General features: G+C 57.7%; 5 protein-coding genes and 1 non-coding gene across 6 annotated transcripts; 1 reads left to right on the forward strand and 5 right to left on the reverse strand.

Annotated features, from left to right (window-relative positions):
- Positions 1-697: 697 nt before the first annotated feature.
- Positions 698-3697, reverse strand: B0T15DRAFT_512332 (uncharacterized protein; the record flags this gene model as incomplete). The annotated part of the gene is made up of 1 exon (XM_062867975.1): positions 698-3697. One exon carries the CDS (start codon positions 3695-3697, stop codon positions 698-700), a length of 3000 nt encoding a protein of 999 aa, XP_062719919.1.
- A 766-nt stretch (positions 3698-4463) lies between these two features.
- On the reverse strand, positions 4464-6220 carry B0T15DRAFT_575654 (uncharacterized protein). Its single transcript, XM_062870997.1, has 2 exons — positions 5389-6220; positions 4464-5324 (listed from the first exon to the last, which is right to left on the reverse strand). The coding sequence occupies exons 1-2, from the start codon at positions 5927-5929 to the stop codon at positions 4786-4788; spliced, it is 1080 nt and encodes a 359-aa protein (XP_062719920.1). The 5' UTR covers positions 5930-6220; the 3' UTR covers positions 4464-4785.
- B0T15DRAFT_535634 (uncharacterized protein) lies at positions 6198-7257 on the reverse strand (the record flags this gene model as incomplete). Its single annotated transcript, XM_062869505.1, has 1 exon — positions 6198-7257. A coding segment is annotated over exon 1 (409 nt), but the record flags the coding sequence as incomplete, so codon positions are not given.
- B0T15DRAFT_t153 lies at positions 7256-7354 on the forward strand. Its single transcript has one exon. It is a non-coding gene; the product is annotated as a tRNA-Arg (tRNA).
- Positions 7355-7426: 72 nt separating this feature from the next.
- Positions 7427-10857, reverse strand: B0T15DRAFT_575655 (uncharacterized protein). The gene is made up of 6 exons (XM_062870998.1): positions 10177-10857; positions 10075-10108; positions 8938-10013; positions 8519-8595; positions 7969-8181; positions 7427-7925 (listed from the first exon to the last, which is right to left on the reverse strand). The coding sequence occupies exons 1-6, from the start codon at positions 10460-10462 to the stop codon at positions 7854-7856; spliced, it is 1758 nt and encodes a 585-aa protein (XP_062719922.1). The 5' UTR covers positions 10463-10857; the 3' UTR covers positions 7427-7853.
- A 3114-nt stretch (positions 10858-13971) lies between these two features.
- B0T15DRAFT_557606 (isoprenoid synthase domain-containing protein) lies at positions 13972-15170 on the reverse strand (the record flags this gene model as incomplete). The annotated part of the gene is made up of 2 exons (XM_062870450.1): positions 14793-15170; positions 13972-14738 (listed from the first exon to the last, which is right to left on the reverse strand). Exons 1-2 carry the CDS (start codon positions 15070-15072, stop codon positions 13972-13974), a joined length of 1047 nt encoding a protein of 348 aa, XP_062719923.1. The 5' UTR covers positions 15073-15170.
- Positions 15171-15883: the final 713 nt, after the last annotated feature.

Consider the following 15883-nt stretch of genomic DNA (forward strand, 5'->3'; position numbering starts at 1 on the left):
CGATACTGTGTACATGGTGAATATAATAGCGGGAGGAAATCGTCGTTCTGGCCGCTAGAGGAGCGAAGGCAGAGGTGGAATTACGAGCGTTACAATACAGTTCAATGTATTCCGTAATCCGTACAGTACCCAGGTGTGTACCTCCATTCGAAACAAGCTCCGTCTACTGTGTATAGAGTACCGCGAGAGTTCGCAAAGCAGCGTGGACCTTCATTTCCAGAACTGATGCTGAGAGTGAGGTATCCCAGGGACGATTCAACGGTGAAACCCTCAGCAACAAATGGAGAGACACTGGGCTGAAAACAGACTTCCCTTTTCAGCGTCGACGAAGTTTCTCTCCTTGAACCAAGCCCCTTGACACTCAAAAGCCCAACCAACCGACCAGCTATTGCTTCATAGGTACCTTAGTCATCCCATTGAACACCACCCCCAACGATAACCTGTTCGACACCACGTCCCTCACACTACGCCAGCCAGCCCAAGCAACCCATCTACCAGCCCATAGAGTAAGTAACTTCCCGCCAATCCACCGGTCAAAAAGAAAGGAAAGAAAAAAAAGGAACCGAACTCCCTCACACCGTCTGCCGTTGCTACTGCCCAAATCCCATTGACACATACACCATAAACCCATCATCATATCATACCATACCATGTCATCCCTAACATACATAGCTTACTCCATAAAGTGACTCAACTCTCACATAACAACACATTCTCTATCCCTCCCACCATTACCATTTCCATTTCCATTCCCAACGCCAGACCCAACAGGCGGCGGCACCCCTCTCCTAAACGGACCGAACCCCGGGGGCGGACTCATCATTCCGTGCCCCATCCCGTTCCCACCCTGCTGCGGCCTGCCACCCCTCCCCAACTGCTGCGGCACTGCCGAACTCGAGGCTGAAGAAGAAGCACCAGCAGTACCAGTCGCCGGACTACTGGTAGGATGGCTCGGGTGCCCTGCAGGCGGGACATACGGCAGCTGTTTGGCAGCCTGTTCGTAGCTCGGCGGCGCGTCATCGTCATCCAGCCTGTTCGCGTTCGTGCCGGTGGTGGGAGGGGGTAGAAGCGAACGCACAGTTTGCGTCGTCGGCCGGCTGGGACGGCTGGCGTTGGCGCCCGACGCCGAGTGCGTGGAGACCGATGTGACTGCAGACGCCGAGGCGGGCCGCGGGTGTGTGCGGTTGATGGATGGCTGGATCGGGGTGGTGCGTCGGCCGCTGGAGCCTGTGGTGGTGGTCGCGGTGGAGGCGAGGGAGGCGGAGCTGTACGAGGCGCCGCGGTTGCGCTGCTGGTTGGCCGGGAGGGCGCCCGTGCTTGCCGGCGCGGTGGTGGTTGCTCTGCCGTTGCCGGCGCCGGCGCCGGAGCGCGCCTGTTGCTCGATGTACTGCTCTGAGAGCAAGCTCTCGCGGCGGCGGCGCTCTTGCTCGGCGTGGGCGCGCGCGTCCTCTTCCTCTTGCAGCTGCAGCGCTAGGGCAAGATCGCGGTCTTCCTGCTCGTGTTGCGGAGACCGCGGGGGTTCCGGGGAGCCGTTTTGCTGTGTCGACTGGCTACGGCCCCGGCGGCCCTGCACGGTGGTCCATCCGTCGTTGCCCCCCTGGTCGCCCGCGGGAGGACCCGGCTGGTCGTGGGTGACGCCGCCGACGAGGCGGAAGTCGCCCGAGAAGAACTCGGCGCTCTCGCCGTTGACGTCGACGAGAGACTCCCACACGACCTCGGCGTGGCCAGCATATCCGGCGTCGGTGACGAGAGTGAGCAGCTCCAGCGTCTGCGGGTGTCGATACAGCGTTGAGAAGTGGTCATTGCGGAAGAGGATAGCCACAGAACCAGGCTTCATCGCCTTTTTGATAACATCCAGGCCAAACCTAGTAAGCTGCGTAGCGGATATGCTCAAAAACGACTTGATGGTCAAGATGTCTTGATAGATCTGCTGCTCTTCTGGAGTGAGCCCCTCGTGATGGTTGCACAGCTTCTCTTCGAGCTCTTCTTCCCTGAATAGCAGGTTCTGCGCATCTTCATACGACGCTGCCTGCCGTGCAAATGCCTCGTATACAGCATCATCCTTGGAGGGCAGCCAGCCGTGGATGAGCGGTACTGAAAAGGTCGAGTAGAGGGCCATCTCCTTCGTGTGCTCAAACGTCCCCGGGATCATGTCGGTGCGTTCCGTTGGGTGGAGGTGGGTGAGCGATGTGCGCTTGAAAGCCGTGACGACCTCCGGTGCGGGAATGAAGCGTGGGTTGACGTTCATGCCGGTATGTAGGCCCTTGAGAAAGGAATACAATTCCGTCACGTCCGGCAGAGGCACGTCTGGTTGCGTCCTCCGTTCCGACATCAGCTCGTCAAAGACGGCATCCAGAAGAAGGCCCAAGCTGACCTGCTCACGGGACCTTAGCGCCTCAACAAGCGCTGTGTTTGCCTGGTCTGGTGTTGTGAGCGTCAGGGCATTGACCAGGGCGACGAGCGGACATGGCCCGTTTGCATTCTGGACGAGGATAGGCGATACCCTGGGATTTTTGGAAGCTGAGCCATCGTGCCATGTGATGTTTTTGATTTGATACGTCTCAGAGTCGTCCACCGGTCGGGGAGGTAATAATGGGGGTGGTGCTGGCGCCTCGCCCGATGTCCGGGGAGGCAGAGTTGGTGGTTCCTGGGCCGTCGGCTGCGCCGCGGCGGTCGTTTTCCTCGCATTCTCCTCTTTGTCCCTGAAGTTCTCCCAGCTACTTTGCCTAGAAGGAGGTCCAAGCCGGGTATCAGCGTCAACTAGATTCCAGTCCTCCGCCCCAGCGGCCCCCTTGCTTGGTACTGGTGGTGGCTGCGCGAGGCCCTTCCCTTTGTCGACGGTTCGGAGGTCATCCCACGCATGCGCATCACCGAGCATTTCCTCATCGCCGGTGCTAATGAGTTGCCCTGGAGCATTGGCCGGTTTTCTGGGTTCCTCTTCCCAACCAGCCGATCCCTCCTCTGAAGGCAAAGACAAGAGAGCTGGCGACGTAGACCTCGGCCCAGGCGTTGGCTGGCGCGACGGCTTTGCCGATGCCCACACATTATCGCCCACGGAATCTTGCTCCGGTAACTTCGGAACTGGGGGCATGCTCGCTTTGTTTTCGTCCACCGCTGGTTGCCAGGGGTTGGCGCCCGTCTCGTTGATACTGAGCTGCTGGAAGTCCGCGGTGGGAAGTGATGGAAGGGAGGGAACGGGTGGGACATCGGTTGTCGTCTGCTTGTCGACCCCCGACTGGCCGCGCAGGGACATCTTCCTCTTGAACGGGTTGGTCTCGGGTTTGGGCACTCCGTGGCCTGGCCGAAGAGCTGCCGGTATTGGAACAGATCCTTGGTCTGCCCCAGTGTTTTGACTGGCGGTGTCTGCCGCCTGCTTTCCATGGCTGGTGCCGGGCCTGAGTACGTCGGGCACAGCGCCCAGATCTTCTGGCTTGGCCAGCGCGGGGACGCCTTCAGCCCATACATTCCCGTCTTCCTTAAAGTCGGCAAGATTGGCGGCGCCGCCGGGTCTCAGGGAGTTTGGTACCTCTGCTTGTGCGTCACCACCTGATGTACTGTGTTGGCCGTGCTGGTGTTGAGCGACGTCCCCCCATATTGCCTCCTCTTCCGTGTTACTGCCCGACCATGTATCTCGCACGTGCTGGGGCACAGCCGAGTCGAGGTCGGCATGCTCAGGGAGAGGTTTTCGAATGACCATTATGTCGATGTGCAAATGACGTTGTATATCCGTTCGCCAAAGGTTCGTGGCAGAGCAAAGGGATCAGGCCAGAGGCTGGGTTTGGAGGCAGCCAGCCGATCGGGGAGCACGGGTGTCGCACTTGGTCCACAGCAAAACGAAAATCAGACTCGATCCTATTCCGTAGCAATCGCAGATAAAGCGAACAAGGCTCAACGGAAATGGTAATGGTTACTGTTGCGTTTGAGACCAAGTCGCAGAACGGACTCGCATTATCTGGTAACAATAGGCTCTAGGTCGCTGGCACGGTTCGGATGCGATTTGCAGTGAGGAAGTGATGCCGTGGGGTTGCGGATGGGAGTGTACTTCAGTTTTCAAGATCTGGAGTGTATGAAGTAATTCAAGAGTTCAAACTTGAGAAGCCTGTGTGTCCGTTACGTTTTCTGGAAACAGTTCGAGAAAATGAAGTGGTTTAACACACGACCTCAGGGACCTGCAGTTACTACTAGTAGTAAAGAGGACATCCCGCGCATATCCGTCATAGCTTATAGTTAAGGTCCGCTAACTCACGACGGCGGGGAGTCCCTGGGCGGTCGGTGGCATGTGGGGTAGATCCAGCTCCGACCAATCCAATGAACCGGAGGGACCGGCCGCTTGCCAGGCTGTCGTCATCCCTCCCGCTAACCAGGCTTCATCAGCCAAGTACGGGAGCTGCGTGTCCGGACGTTCTGGTCACCGAGCCATTGGATTGCGTGTCGCTGAATCAGGGCCGCCCTTAAGCGGCCAAATTCAGCTACCGCCTCATAGATATCCTAATTTCGAGTTCCCCGTGATTGACGTTACATTAGTTGCTCATGTATGGGGATGAGTTGATGTATCATGGCATCCCGCATGTGACTAGAGACAAGACATGAATAACGCCCATTGCGTCCGCCATAAGCAGCTTTCCGGACACACTGCGCCTCGTATGCAAATGCCCTCCAACGCCGTCCTGGTCTAGTATAGCAAGACCGCCCAAGAGTCACCACCAACATAAACGATCTAGATGGGGCACACAGCATGTCCCCTCAAGGGCGTCCTAAAATATTACTTCTATCTCTGCTTCCCCACTATAACCGCATGGAATTCAGCCTTTGGCACGCGGGCATCGGGTACGCGTTCGCCACCTCCATCTTCTCCGGGTCCGGGTAGAACCAGCCCTGGGCCGCGTTTTGAAGCTGCTGCTTATGCGCCATCTCACTCTCGCACTTGATGCGGAGCTGCTGCACCAGCACCACCTCGGCCTTCTTGTCGAGCGAGTACAGCTTGGACGGACTGTACGACTGGACATCGGCCGGATTAAGGTAATATCTCACGTTGAGGTTGGGCATCGTGCGCTCCATCGTGTACAGTGGCGGGTGGGGTTCGTCGAAGACCATGCTGGGCGTTGACGGGGTCGACGAGGTCATGCCTGAGAATATGGACGAGAGGATGGGCCAGACAACGAGCAGCAGAATGGGTAACAAGCCGATGATGGTGCTCCACATGCTCGCCGGCTCTTCCTGCCCGGGGTTCCGGGGTCGGGCTCGTGGCCTAGCCCCCCCGAATTGATGTACTCTGATACCGGGTCCGCCAAAGTTGAAGACGAACTGCGGCCCGCCATCGAAGCCTGAGGATCGATGTCAGTTTTGCGGCAAAGGAATTAGGAACTCGGATCACAGCGGATCACCCACCTGCAAACGGCCCACCAAACCCACCTCCAAGACCGCCGCCGCCAAAGAACCTCGCAAACATCTCCTCGGGACTGATCTCCTCCTCCCACATGCCACCACCACCACCGCCCGCTCTCCGCCCCGCAAACCCAGCAAACGGATTCTGCGCCTGCGCCTGCGCCTGGGCACTCGCGAATCTGCTATCGGGGTCTGTGCCGAAGCGGTCATACTTGTCGCGCTTCTCCTTGTCGCCCAGCACGCTGAAGGCGCGCGCCACCATCTTGAAGGCCTCGTCGGCGTGCTCGTGGCCGTTCTTGTCCGGGTGCGTCAGCAGCGAGAGCTTGCGGTACGCCTTCTTCACCTCGGCGTCGGTGCATGTCCGTTGCAGCTCGAGAATCTCGTAGAAGGCGGTCGGCTGGCACCGCCGGATGCGCAGCACCGCCGCCTTCTGCTCGGCCGTGTACTTGCGCTCCTGGTTGCCCTGGTTGTGCTCGCGCCGGCTGCGCGCCGAGCCGTCGTTCTGTGAAGTCGCGGCCCCCGAGGCCGAGGCGTCGGCGGGCATGCTGCCCTGTGTACAGCGTGCTATGGGGTCGTCGATGGCGCTTGCTCGCTGGGTTGGATGTTCGGGAGCGGTAGCGAGAGATCTTTTGCGCCGATTGCTCGAGCGGCGATTGAAACGAAACTGCGCGGGCCACCAGGCGTTGAAAGTCGGAGTGATTAAAGAGGTTGGGCCTCAGTTAGTGAGAACACCGTTGGCGACAAAATACAGATATTGTCGTCAACTGCTGACGGGAATTTGGCGATGCCGTTCTTCCACGTCGAAGGATGTCTGGACACTTTCCAGAAAGACAGCTGACAGACGGGCACAGTGTCTGTGCGCTCTTGGCATTCATCAGGGCCCACCAGGAAATGGTGGGACATGAGCAGGGATGGCCTGCTTATCGTTTCCGATAGCCAGCGACGTGTAAGTGGCAGGTTCACGACATCTCTTGATCCTCTTCCCTCATCTTACAGAGGTCCAAACCTGTCCCAGCAAGGACAATTGGAGTAGCATGAGCCCACAAGCCGAGAAGAGTGTGTTAGCTCTCACCCTGAATAACAGAACTGTTTGCTTGAAGAAACCAAGCCCCGATCCTCGCTCAAACTGGCGATCCAGGTTCTCTCGGACCTGCAGCTCGAGGCCCCCAAAGCATACGATGTGTTCGAGATTGAGCCCATATGCTGTAACTACCTTAACTCTGCTCGGCGATATAGGCAACATTGCGGCACAGGAACATGACCGTCTTAGCTTTCTGACACGGCATGGAAAGCTGTCAGTAGAACCCTCAGGCGAATTTAAAAAAGAAGACTTGGAAGACACAGTGCCACTGCCCCCCAACAGCAACATGCGTAAGCATACGACAGCTTGTACCAACATCTACACCTCATAAGTGGCATAGTGCTCCACGCTTTCAGGTGGCAGCGGAAATGCTGTCCAGAGCTCGTTAGACCCTCACGATGACTTTCACGGTGGATCACTGCCCCCAACCACCATACTCCAGATGAGCTTGACGAGCTTCAGCCGCAGCCTATCGCAGACCTAGCGACGAATCGAACAGGGATTGTTCAACTCTTCGCTCTCGACGTGGACGGACACGGAAAACCAATACGGCAGGCAGAAGAAGCAGGGACAAAGGTGGGAAGGAGGGGGGCGACCACCTAATGATTTGGTTGAAAGGAAGTTCAAAATTCGGGACTGAAGCATGCTCCTTGACGCCTAGCAAAGGAAATGGATGGTATCAGAAAGTGTTTTTTAGGACCCGCGATTGATTCCACGTGGGGCCAACGACGTCCATGCTCTGGGCCCTAATAAGCAAGTTCGCCACAGGCATGTTCAAGCAACTTCCCAGGTGACATGGCCTAGCGGTTACGGGGGCTCGGTGCCGACCACCGGCCGGGGTGAACTTGGTGACCGAGAGGTCATCAGTTCGAACCGGACCTGGTACCGGATTCTTTCCCGCAATGGCCAGTACGGCTGGGATTAAAGTAGCCGAGCAACCTGCCCTCCACGGAGGGCGGCCAAGTCGGTTACCTCTCCTTTTTCTTTTTCTTTTCCTCCACTCGGTCAATTTCGTTGAAAGTTTTTGGAGTTTACGTGTCTCGATGTTTGCTTTCCTTCTTCTAGGTGATCAAATCCACGCATTTCTCAATTTCTCAGCCCAGTCACTGACTGCTTGTACGCATGGCGAAGAGCTGAGGCAGAAACAGCGAATTACCACGCAGAATCCTTGTTATCCTCCAGTTCATTTCAACAAGGCCAGCCAGCCGACCTCTGCTTCGCGGGTTCCATTACCGGTTTCCCCCTTAAAAGCAAATAACTCCAAGTTATCCCAACGCAACGCCTCATTTACTACCTCCCCAAAGCCCAAGCACAGCAATTCTCAACCCTAATTAAACCAGCCCAGTTTCAGATCCTCCCAGCAATGGTATCATTCCCTCCCCTCGTGCTAGACATCCTCGAAACAGCAGACACCATGGTGCCCCCCGTCGCCGTCCGGTCGCTGCTGCTCTCGCTCGTCCTAGGACTCACCAGATCCAGGTCATCGTCAGCCATATTAGTACTAATAGTCCCTCCTCCTCTTCCTCCTCCTCTTCCTCCTCCTCTTCCTCCTCCTCTTCCTCCTCCTCTTCCTCCTCCTCCTCCTCCTCCATGCCCATTCCGAGCCAAACTTCTCTTCGTAACACCAGAATGACCAGCTTGTTTGCCATAGCAAACACCAGCGCCGCCGCTCCAGCTTCCCCAGCTCCCCCTCGGATCCGGATCCGGGTCCGGCTCTAGGAACCGCTTCAGGGACGACTCCTGAGTCGGATGAGTACTAGATCCGTGCGGATGGTGCGGCCCTGACAGCGTACGGTGGTGGTGATGGTCTCGATAAAAAGGAGTGGTAGTAGTTGTGGTAGGACCACCACCATCACCACTCCCAGAGAAAGACCCAGAACCAAATCCAGATCCAAAACCAGAACCAGAACCGAGCCCAGAACCCCTCGCAATCCCCACCCCACCACCGACTCCAAACCTGTTAACACCCTTCCCCGAGCCTCCTCGCCGGGGCGGAGGCGGCGGAGGAGGAGGAGGACGGGGAGGGAGGGCCTTGGTCGGGGGCGGACTCACCGGCGGCAACGGCGGCGGTGGCGGTGGGGACGTTCCGATCTTCCCTCCTCCTCCTCCCCAACCCTTTCCCGCTCCGCCTGGAATTGGAGACGGGGCGGGGGTGAGCAGGTCCGGGATCTCCAGCATGCTTTCGTGCGGTCTGGGTGGGCGGGCAGGGGAGGAGGGATGATGGTAATGATGATGATACTCTGAGTGGTCTTGGTGTGTGTGGGGGTGGTGGTGGGGGTGGTGGTATGGAGGTGGGGGCGGTGGGGACTGGAAGAACTGTTTGGATTGCTGATGAGAGGGGGGGAGGAGGGAGGGCGAGACCCGCGATGGCGGAGGCGGAGGCGGAGGAGGAGGAGGAGGAGGAGGAGGAGGAGGAGGAGGAGGAGGAGGAGGAGGGGTGGTATATGCGCTACTTCCACTTCCACTCCCACCACCACTGGGGCTGATATTGCCATTCTGCGGCACAGAAGAAGAAGCATGCAGGGGAACGCCAATGGGGATCTCGTGGCGGAGCGAGGAATGAGCCGTGGACGTGCCCGTGTAGCAGCTGCTCGCGCTGGCGCTGGCTCGGCTATGGTTATGACGCTCGGCCGGCCAGGAGCCTGGGACGGGAATCGGCAGGGAGAGGGTTGAGTCGGCCCCCGTGAGCGAGGAGAGCGAGAGTGCAGGTGGGAAGCCGGCTGTGGTAGTGGTGGTCGTGGCCTGTGTGCGGGAGTTTGCTGTTGTTGTTGTGACTCTTGTGAGTGCGACGGTGCGCTCGGGCCGCGGCACGAGTTTGGTCGTGGTTGAGGAGCAGATCGGGGAGGCGGGGAAGACGGCGCTGCCTTTGTTGCTGTTGCTGCTGCCTCCGCCGCCCGGTTGCGGGCCGTGGGCGGGCGTGAGTGGCGTCAGCGGCGGGGAAGGCGAGCGGCTGCCGTGTCGGAGGATGGACGGGAGCAGGAACTTGCGGTCGCGGAGGCGGAGGGGCGGCGTGAGCACTGTGCGAGTGCCGACCGCGGACTGGGCCGGGGAGATTAAGGGGGTAGGGGATCCGGCCGGCGGGATACCGTGACCTGGCGCCCGTCGTGAGCGCAGAGCCCGGTCGAAGGAGGCCTTGCGTCGCTTCCGCCGTCGGAGCCACACCAGGGCGAAGGTCACCAGCAGCATCAGCGCGAGAGCGGAGCAGATTGCAACCGCTGCCTTCCCTTGGTCGGTCAGGTCGCTCCCGGATGTTGTTGACGTGGTTCCGGCCGCGGCGGTTGACGATGATTGCTCGGTAGCAGCAGCGGGCGCCGAGCTAGCCACTGACGCAACTACAGCGGGCGTGGGGGCTACCTGTGTCCTTGCCGCACTCGGGACGGCCGAGTCGGCAGGTATGGGCTGCTGTGTAGCATCCGGCAGCGGCGCCTTGGTAGCCCCGGGCAATCCCATCGCTGTGAACGAACAGCCGTCCGATGTATCGGCTTCCGTGCTGCATTTGAAACCCGGCGGGCGAGGGCCCGGGTCGAGCACCGAGTAGAACCCAATACTAAGGAGAACAAACGGTCAGCGCAAGACGGCCCTTTCCAAGAGGAGGCGGAACCGCTCACTTCTGGCAGGTGTTGATGATGAGGTCGACGTTGGCTAGTACAAAATACCATCCTTAGCCCGAGAAAACAGGAGCCACCAAAACCTCCGCTAGTAATACTCACGGTCTTGCCCGAGCCCGCCCGTCTGGCTGATCGCCACGCCGCAGAAGGTCTCGTCGCACCAGTAGAGGGACCAGAAATCGCGGACCGGCACGGTGTCGTTGAGGATACGGCAGCCATCAACCCAGCCCGAGCTCTCCCCCCAGCCCTTCAACACGCTCCGCATGACGTGCTCCTTGCAGTTGCGTAGACATTCGCTGGAATCCTCCTGCCATCTCCCCCGCTTGATCTCGGCTGTGTCGAGGTAGCACTCGCACGTCGTCGCCGTGGCCCTTCTTGTCCGTTTCATAGTACCAGAGAGACGGGGTTGCCGGTTTCTGGAGCTGTGTTTCCTGAGGTAAAGGGACAAGGGACGAGGGAAGCGGCAGTGGCAGCCACTACTGACATAGCACTACTAGTATCTGCAATTCCAGGTGGAAGCAGGAGCCAGCTAAGAGCATGTCGATGTCGCGCAGGAAAACGGGGGAGGGCAGTTGGCCCGTCGACGGGGGGAAGCAAACGGACACAAGGAGAGCAAACACAGATTCGACAACCCTTCCAAGGACGAGACCAAGAAGGTTTCGTTTCCGGTTGGTGTCGGGTATCTGAGTCAGACCAGAACAAGACTCGTCATCAGAATCCGAAGATGACAGGTCCTATCCGCCCAGACAAAAAAACGTAGGTAATCCGAGTCCAGGAATCAGAACGGTGCAACGCATATGCGTGGGAGGCGGCCCATGCTAGGGAGAGGGGAGCTATATAGGCCCCCCCCCCCCCCCCGGCCGGGACATTACGCAACACAACTTCCTCGAGTGAGTAAAGTAAGGTAATTGCTCTCCCGTCCCGGCAATAGCGCGGTGTACGGTGTACCAGCCTCTCGTCCAGCCAGGAAAGGCGAACGGCGTTACCTAACCTGTGCTGTACTTGTGTGTGTCCGGCAACCCAGGCGCTGAGCAACTAAGGTACGGCACAGAGACCACACACACACACGCACATCACACAACATGGCCGAGAGAGGGGGGCAGCACGAAAGAGAGAGCTGGTAGCTGTCTTCGAAACCCAAGTCCTGCTGCAGTACACAGGGAACTGCCCTGGCCTAACGTAGCGCACGAAGACCTGTGTACAGTGAGACGGACGCACCACCGAAGGACAACAGGAATGAGATGATAGTATGGTCCCTCCACGCTCGCTCCCCTCACACAGAACTCCCCCTGGCTCCCTCCCCCTGGGCAGAAAGGGTTGCGCATTGTGGAGGGAGGGGGGGGGAATGGGCAGACAGGCAGGCAGAATACGCACGTTACACGTTTCTTTCCTGCTGCACCTCTCCGTCCTGTCCCCTTCAACAGGTCAAGGGTCTCAAACGAGAGAGAAAAGTATCGTACCAGGAAAATGATGAATCTTCGTTGCAAGTAGTACAATGGGGGACAAGGCCACCGCGGACAGGAGGAACAAGACCAGCAGGAAGCGAATCAGCGGGGGAACGGCCATTGTCAAAGTTGGAAGGACAAGACCGTACCCCCAAGCTATAAGCTGCACCCCGCCGTTTCTCTCGTGCGGCCGGAGGGAGTATCATCAGTACGGGAGAGGTCGCCGAGGGGACGAGATGAGAGAATCCGCGTGTCCCATTCTCACCCCAAGTAGGTAACGCCACCCCCACACTGGCAGAACGGCCATAGCATGTGTGGGCGCCAGACTTGCTGAAGGGCGAAGGTGCAGCAGCGGGTAGAGGGACCCGATTGATCCATCACTCTGTGTTGTGACGTGACTGCCGATCCGATCACAGAAAATCTGGAAAGTGGGAACGGCTCCTTGGGTGTCGGGCACGGCCCGGGAACAATACGAGCCGGTACCCGTCATGCTGTGTTGAGTTTCCCGGTCTCTTGATGGAGCTTAGGATTCCGATGCGAGATCTGGTGTTCTGCTGCTTGGAAAAAGACGAAAACGGATATGTCAGAGAAGGGCGATCTCGGGAGGTGAGAAATACTAGTCATCTCTCACCTTACCAGCATTGGCTGTGAATGATGCCATTTCTGCCAATCACTTTTTGGACCACGGCACTGCTCATGATATGTACCTATGCACAAACAGAAACGGAGGCTGTAAATGACGGCCACCAGACTCCGGGCTGTGTGTCTCACTAGGTGGCTCCGGAAAATCAAAGCTTGTGCGTTTGGTCTGCATGTCCACCGCAACCAATGGCTGTGATGATTACCCGAGGACATCAGGTGAAGTTCTTCAGTTTGAGAGAACACAAGTGATACCTCAATCCACCGAGATAAGGGGGGATCAAACAGTTCGTATGGCCATTGGTTAATTTTGTTCCATCTCTTGAAGGTTCGGTAGGTACCTTACTAAGGTAACTTCATCTCTGAAGTGACCCGCCTGTTTCGAGTTCTTGCAGTGTTTGCTCCTCTTGCATCGCATTTCCCGTTTGTTGGCAGCACAGCGGAACAGCACGAAGCGCCTTGTCGGCGTCGCCGAAGAAAACTCCTGCTTGATTTTTGTACAACTACATTGCATCGCATGGCATAGCATCTGGTCTCGAGCCCGCCTACCTGTACGTTTTGAGATGGTTAATAGCACAACTAGTCTGATGATTCCAGTTTACATGCTTGTTAGTCTCCGCATGATGTGAATGCTTCGCGTCTCGTGGATTGCGGCAGGCAGACCCCCCTGCTCGTCAGTGTCGGTGGCTGAGAATTGAGCCCTTCTCGAAGCTCAGTTGCCGGCCTGGCACAGGCGTGTCTCAACGGCTCGGTACAGCGCTCCATGCTTCTATCCGTTTGTGGCGTAAGGCCGAGTACGAAGACACGAAGAGTTTGTGGCTGACAAGGGGAGACGCAAACAATAAAATCTTCTGACCTGCGAGGCGATGATGGCGGACCTCCGTGACTCCGCCGGCGTTTACCTTGGGACCTTGACTCGAACGATTCGGCATTGGTCCACTCGACTACCCGACTCATCCGTTTATCAGCGGGGCCTGAGCAATATGTACGACATGAACAGCACTACCTACTGTGAAAATAAGTATTAATAGCAGCACCTTTGGCATTTCGTGTCGGAATCAATCATACCGAACGCCGCTTTCAATCAGCCTTAAGGGGCAGTTAGTAGCCACTGGGAGTCCGCGTGCATGGCGGGAAGAAGTTCCCGATCAATCACGCATGCATCCACGAGTCAACTCGCGGTAACTTGAGGCTGTCGAGCTGAGGATCATCGGTGTGACGAGCCCGGTGTTCTGCTCATGAGTCGAAATCGGACGGGTTTGTTGTCGATGACTTCTTCAGGTTGCGTATCAGACACACTCGGCACCGAAGTCTTCCATCGGGTGTGATAGAGCGCCTCTGGTCAAGGAAGCAGAAACGCGGAGAATGGCACGAACAAGAAGTTGGTGTTAGCACGAAGAACGCGAGGACTGATGCTGCTTCAAGTTAGGTTTTAGCCAGCTGTTAAGGACCGGAAACTGTTTCAAGGGTGTCTAGATGTCTGGTCCACTGAAAAAATCGCCGTCACTATTAGACAAGTTCGATCATTGGCATTGCTGGCTGACCGGGCTGGTGCGTCTATGGAGAGCAAGGCAGGCACGATCCGTTACACGGGCACGCCACTGCAGTGCTTCCGCCTTGGGATGAAGGTCGTTGGGTACCTATGTTCAATCCACTTCCAACTTACGGCGTCCATCTTTGGAGGGGCTATGTTTTATCCTCAGTTTATGCTGTTGCTTTAGCCAGTCATTCGAATCGTCCATATACAATTGAGTACGCGGTGCCTTCTAGCCTTGTCCCAAAAACACCCTAATACACCGTTGACCTTCCGCTACTAAAGATACCTCGAAGTCCGCCACGAAAAGGCCTCGGCGCCCGTCATCCTCCTCTCGATCCCCTTGATCGCTCTATCCATCAGACTCCTCGCCTCGCCCTGCTGACCACCCAGACCATATGAACCGAGCAGCCCCTCCGCCATACTCAAGAACTCCACCTCCCAGGCCCTCACAAGCCCAAGACACAGCTGCCGCGCCGCGTGGACCGACAGGTTCGCCTCCTTGGCCAGGACCGCCACGCCGTTGACCAGCACTGCACCGTCCTCCAGCGCCTGAGCCGCCTTCCACTCCCTCTCAAACGAGAACACGTCGTTCAGAATGCTGACGTGGTAATTCGCAACCCTGTCGAGCGGGCGCAGCATCGCCCGCTCGGCGGCGCCCCCCAGCGCCGCGTCCAGGTCGGGCTCGGTCCAGTACAGCAGCTCGGCGCAGATGGGCATGCCGACGTCGGTCTCGCGGAAGGCGAGGTAGTCGCCCAGCGCGGCCGACGCGGCGCCCGTGCCGCGCGAAGCCTCGCAGTGGCACGCCAGCATGGCCATGTAGGCCTCCAGCACCCGGCGGGACGACGAGTCTCGCGGCGTGGGCACGGCTAGGATGCGTGCGAAGAGGGAGGCGTGCATTCGGTCGATTGTTGTTGTTAGTGTTAAGGGGGAGATTGAGTTTGAGAGCGGGGACGGTGGTGATGAGGAGGAGGAGGAGGAGAGGAGCGACTGCAGGCGTGAGACCACGAGCGAGTTCTCGGCTAGTGGGTGGTGGTCGAACCAATCTGGAGGAAGTCAATAACGAGCCGCTGGCTTTCGGGATGGGGAACATGACAAACCATCCATCAGGAACCCCAGGAGAAGAAGTTCGGTGGCAAGCTTGACCCGGTTGGTTTCGCCGGTTGGGAACATGAACAGGACGACCTCGCTCAGCTTCCAGCTGATGAAGCCTTGCTTATGCTTTTCTGATGGCCACTCCCACGTGTCGACGAGGTAGGTGACAACCTCGCGGTCAATTTCCTCGGCATTGGGATGAATCGTGGCTTGGGAGAGAACGGTCGGCGGCACAATGTCCTTCAGGGGGTGGGCAGATTCGGCATGCAGAGTGGTGGAGGGCATCTTGGGACCTTAGGCTGTGAAGTTGTTCGTCTGGGACCTACAAGTGTGCTACTGGGAAGTACCTAGTCGAAGACCTGGCGGATTGCAAGAAATTGTAGTGCTGTCTTCTCATGTGAATCACACCCCCATCCGCCGTGGTCAACGGGAGTTATTATACTCTCAGAATGTTCGCCCCAAGTCCGAAATGCCCTTCGAAGCGCTGGACATATTCCATCTTGGGCAGAAAGTGCTCCGTCTCCGAGTTCGATGGGATCTCGGTATCTGTTCCACAACATCGAAACCTACCTGGTACCTATACAATGAACGGGCAACCGGAACCCCCGCAGAACACCACCCCGAAGTGCTCCCTATCTAACTCGCAAAAATGGAAAGAGAAGGTTACTTTGCAGGCACTGCCATCCAATAATACCTGTAACCTTATGCTCATGCAACATGCTTGCTGCAGTGGTTATTTGTCGACGACTATCAGCTAAGATAGGTTTCAGGCTTTTTCAGCTACGACTCGGCCGTACCGAGTTCCCGACTCGGAGGTGTGCGGCAGGCGAAACCAGCTGAACCGGCGAGGCTTGTCCGCTGTGCAAAGCACATTCAATGAGGCAGTGCCGTCCGATTCGTCCGCAACTGGCCGCTCACGACAGCTGAGTTGTTCCGCTCTACCGCTGCTCAGGTCAGTTTGCGATAACTCGGTGGTCCGGGCATCACCGACGTTCTCACATGAGGCACCTCCACTGTGTAACCACATTTCTGAGGGCGCTACTTCCATTATACCAATTCACACTTGTTTCCATCCTTTAACTATGGTACTTGGCTC

Source organism: Chaetomium strumarium, assembly GCF_033439665.1.
Source record: "Chaetomium strumarium strain CBS 333.67 chromosome Unknown B0T15scaffold_5, whole genome shotgun sequence".
NCBI lineage: Eukaryota > Fungi > Ascomycota > Sordariomycetes > Sordariales > Chaetomiaceae > Chaetomium > Chaetomium strumarium.

Excerpts from the sequence above, each read along its gene's own strand:
- B0T15DRAFT_575654 (XM_062870997.1), bottom strand. The coding sequence starts at position 5,929 with ATGCCCGCCGACGCCTCGGCCTCGGGGGCCGCGACTTCACAGAACGAC. Across the intron at positions 5,325-5,388 it reads GTTTGGTGGGCCGTTTGCAG|GCTTCGATGGCGGGCCGCAG; the intron begins GTGGGTGATCCG and ends ATCGATCCTCAG.
- B0T15DRAFT_575655 (XM_062870998.1), bottom strand. The coding sequence starts at position 10,462 with ATGAAACGGACAAGAAGGGCCACGGCGACGACGTGCGAGTGCTACCTC. Across the intron at positions 8,596-8,937 it reads CAATATCAGCCCCAGTGGTG|GCGGAGCGGGAAAGGGTTGG; the intron begins GTGGGAGTGGAA and ends CTCCAATTCCAG. Across the intron at positions 7,926-7,968 it reads AAGAGGAGGAGGGACTATTA|GACGAGCGAGAGCAGCAGCG; the intron begins GTACTAATATGG and ends GGTGAGTCCTAG.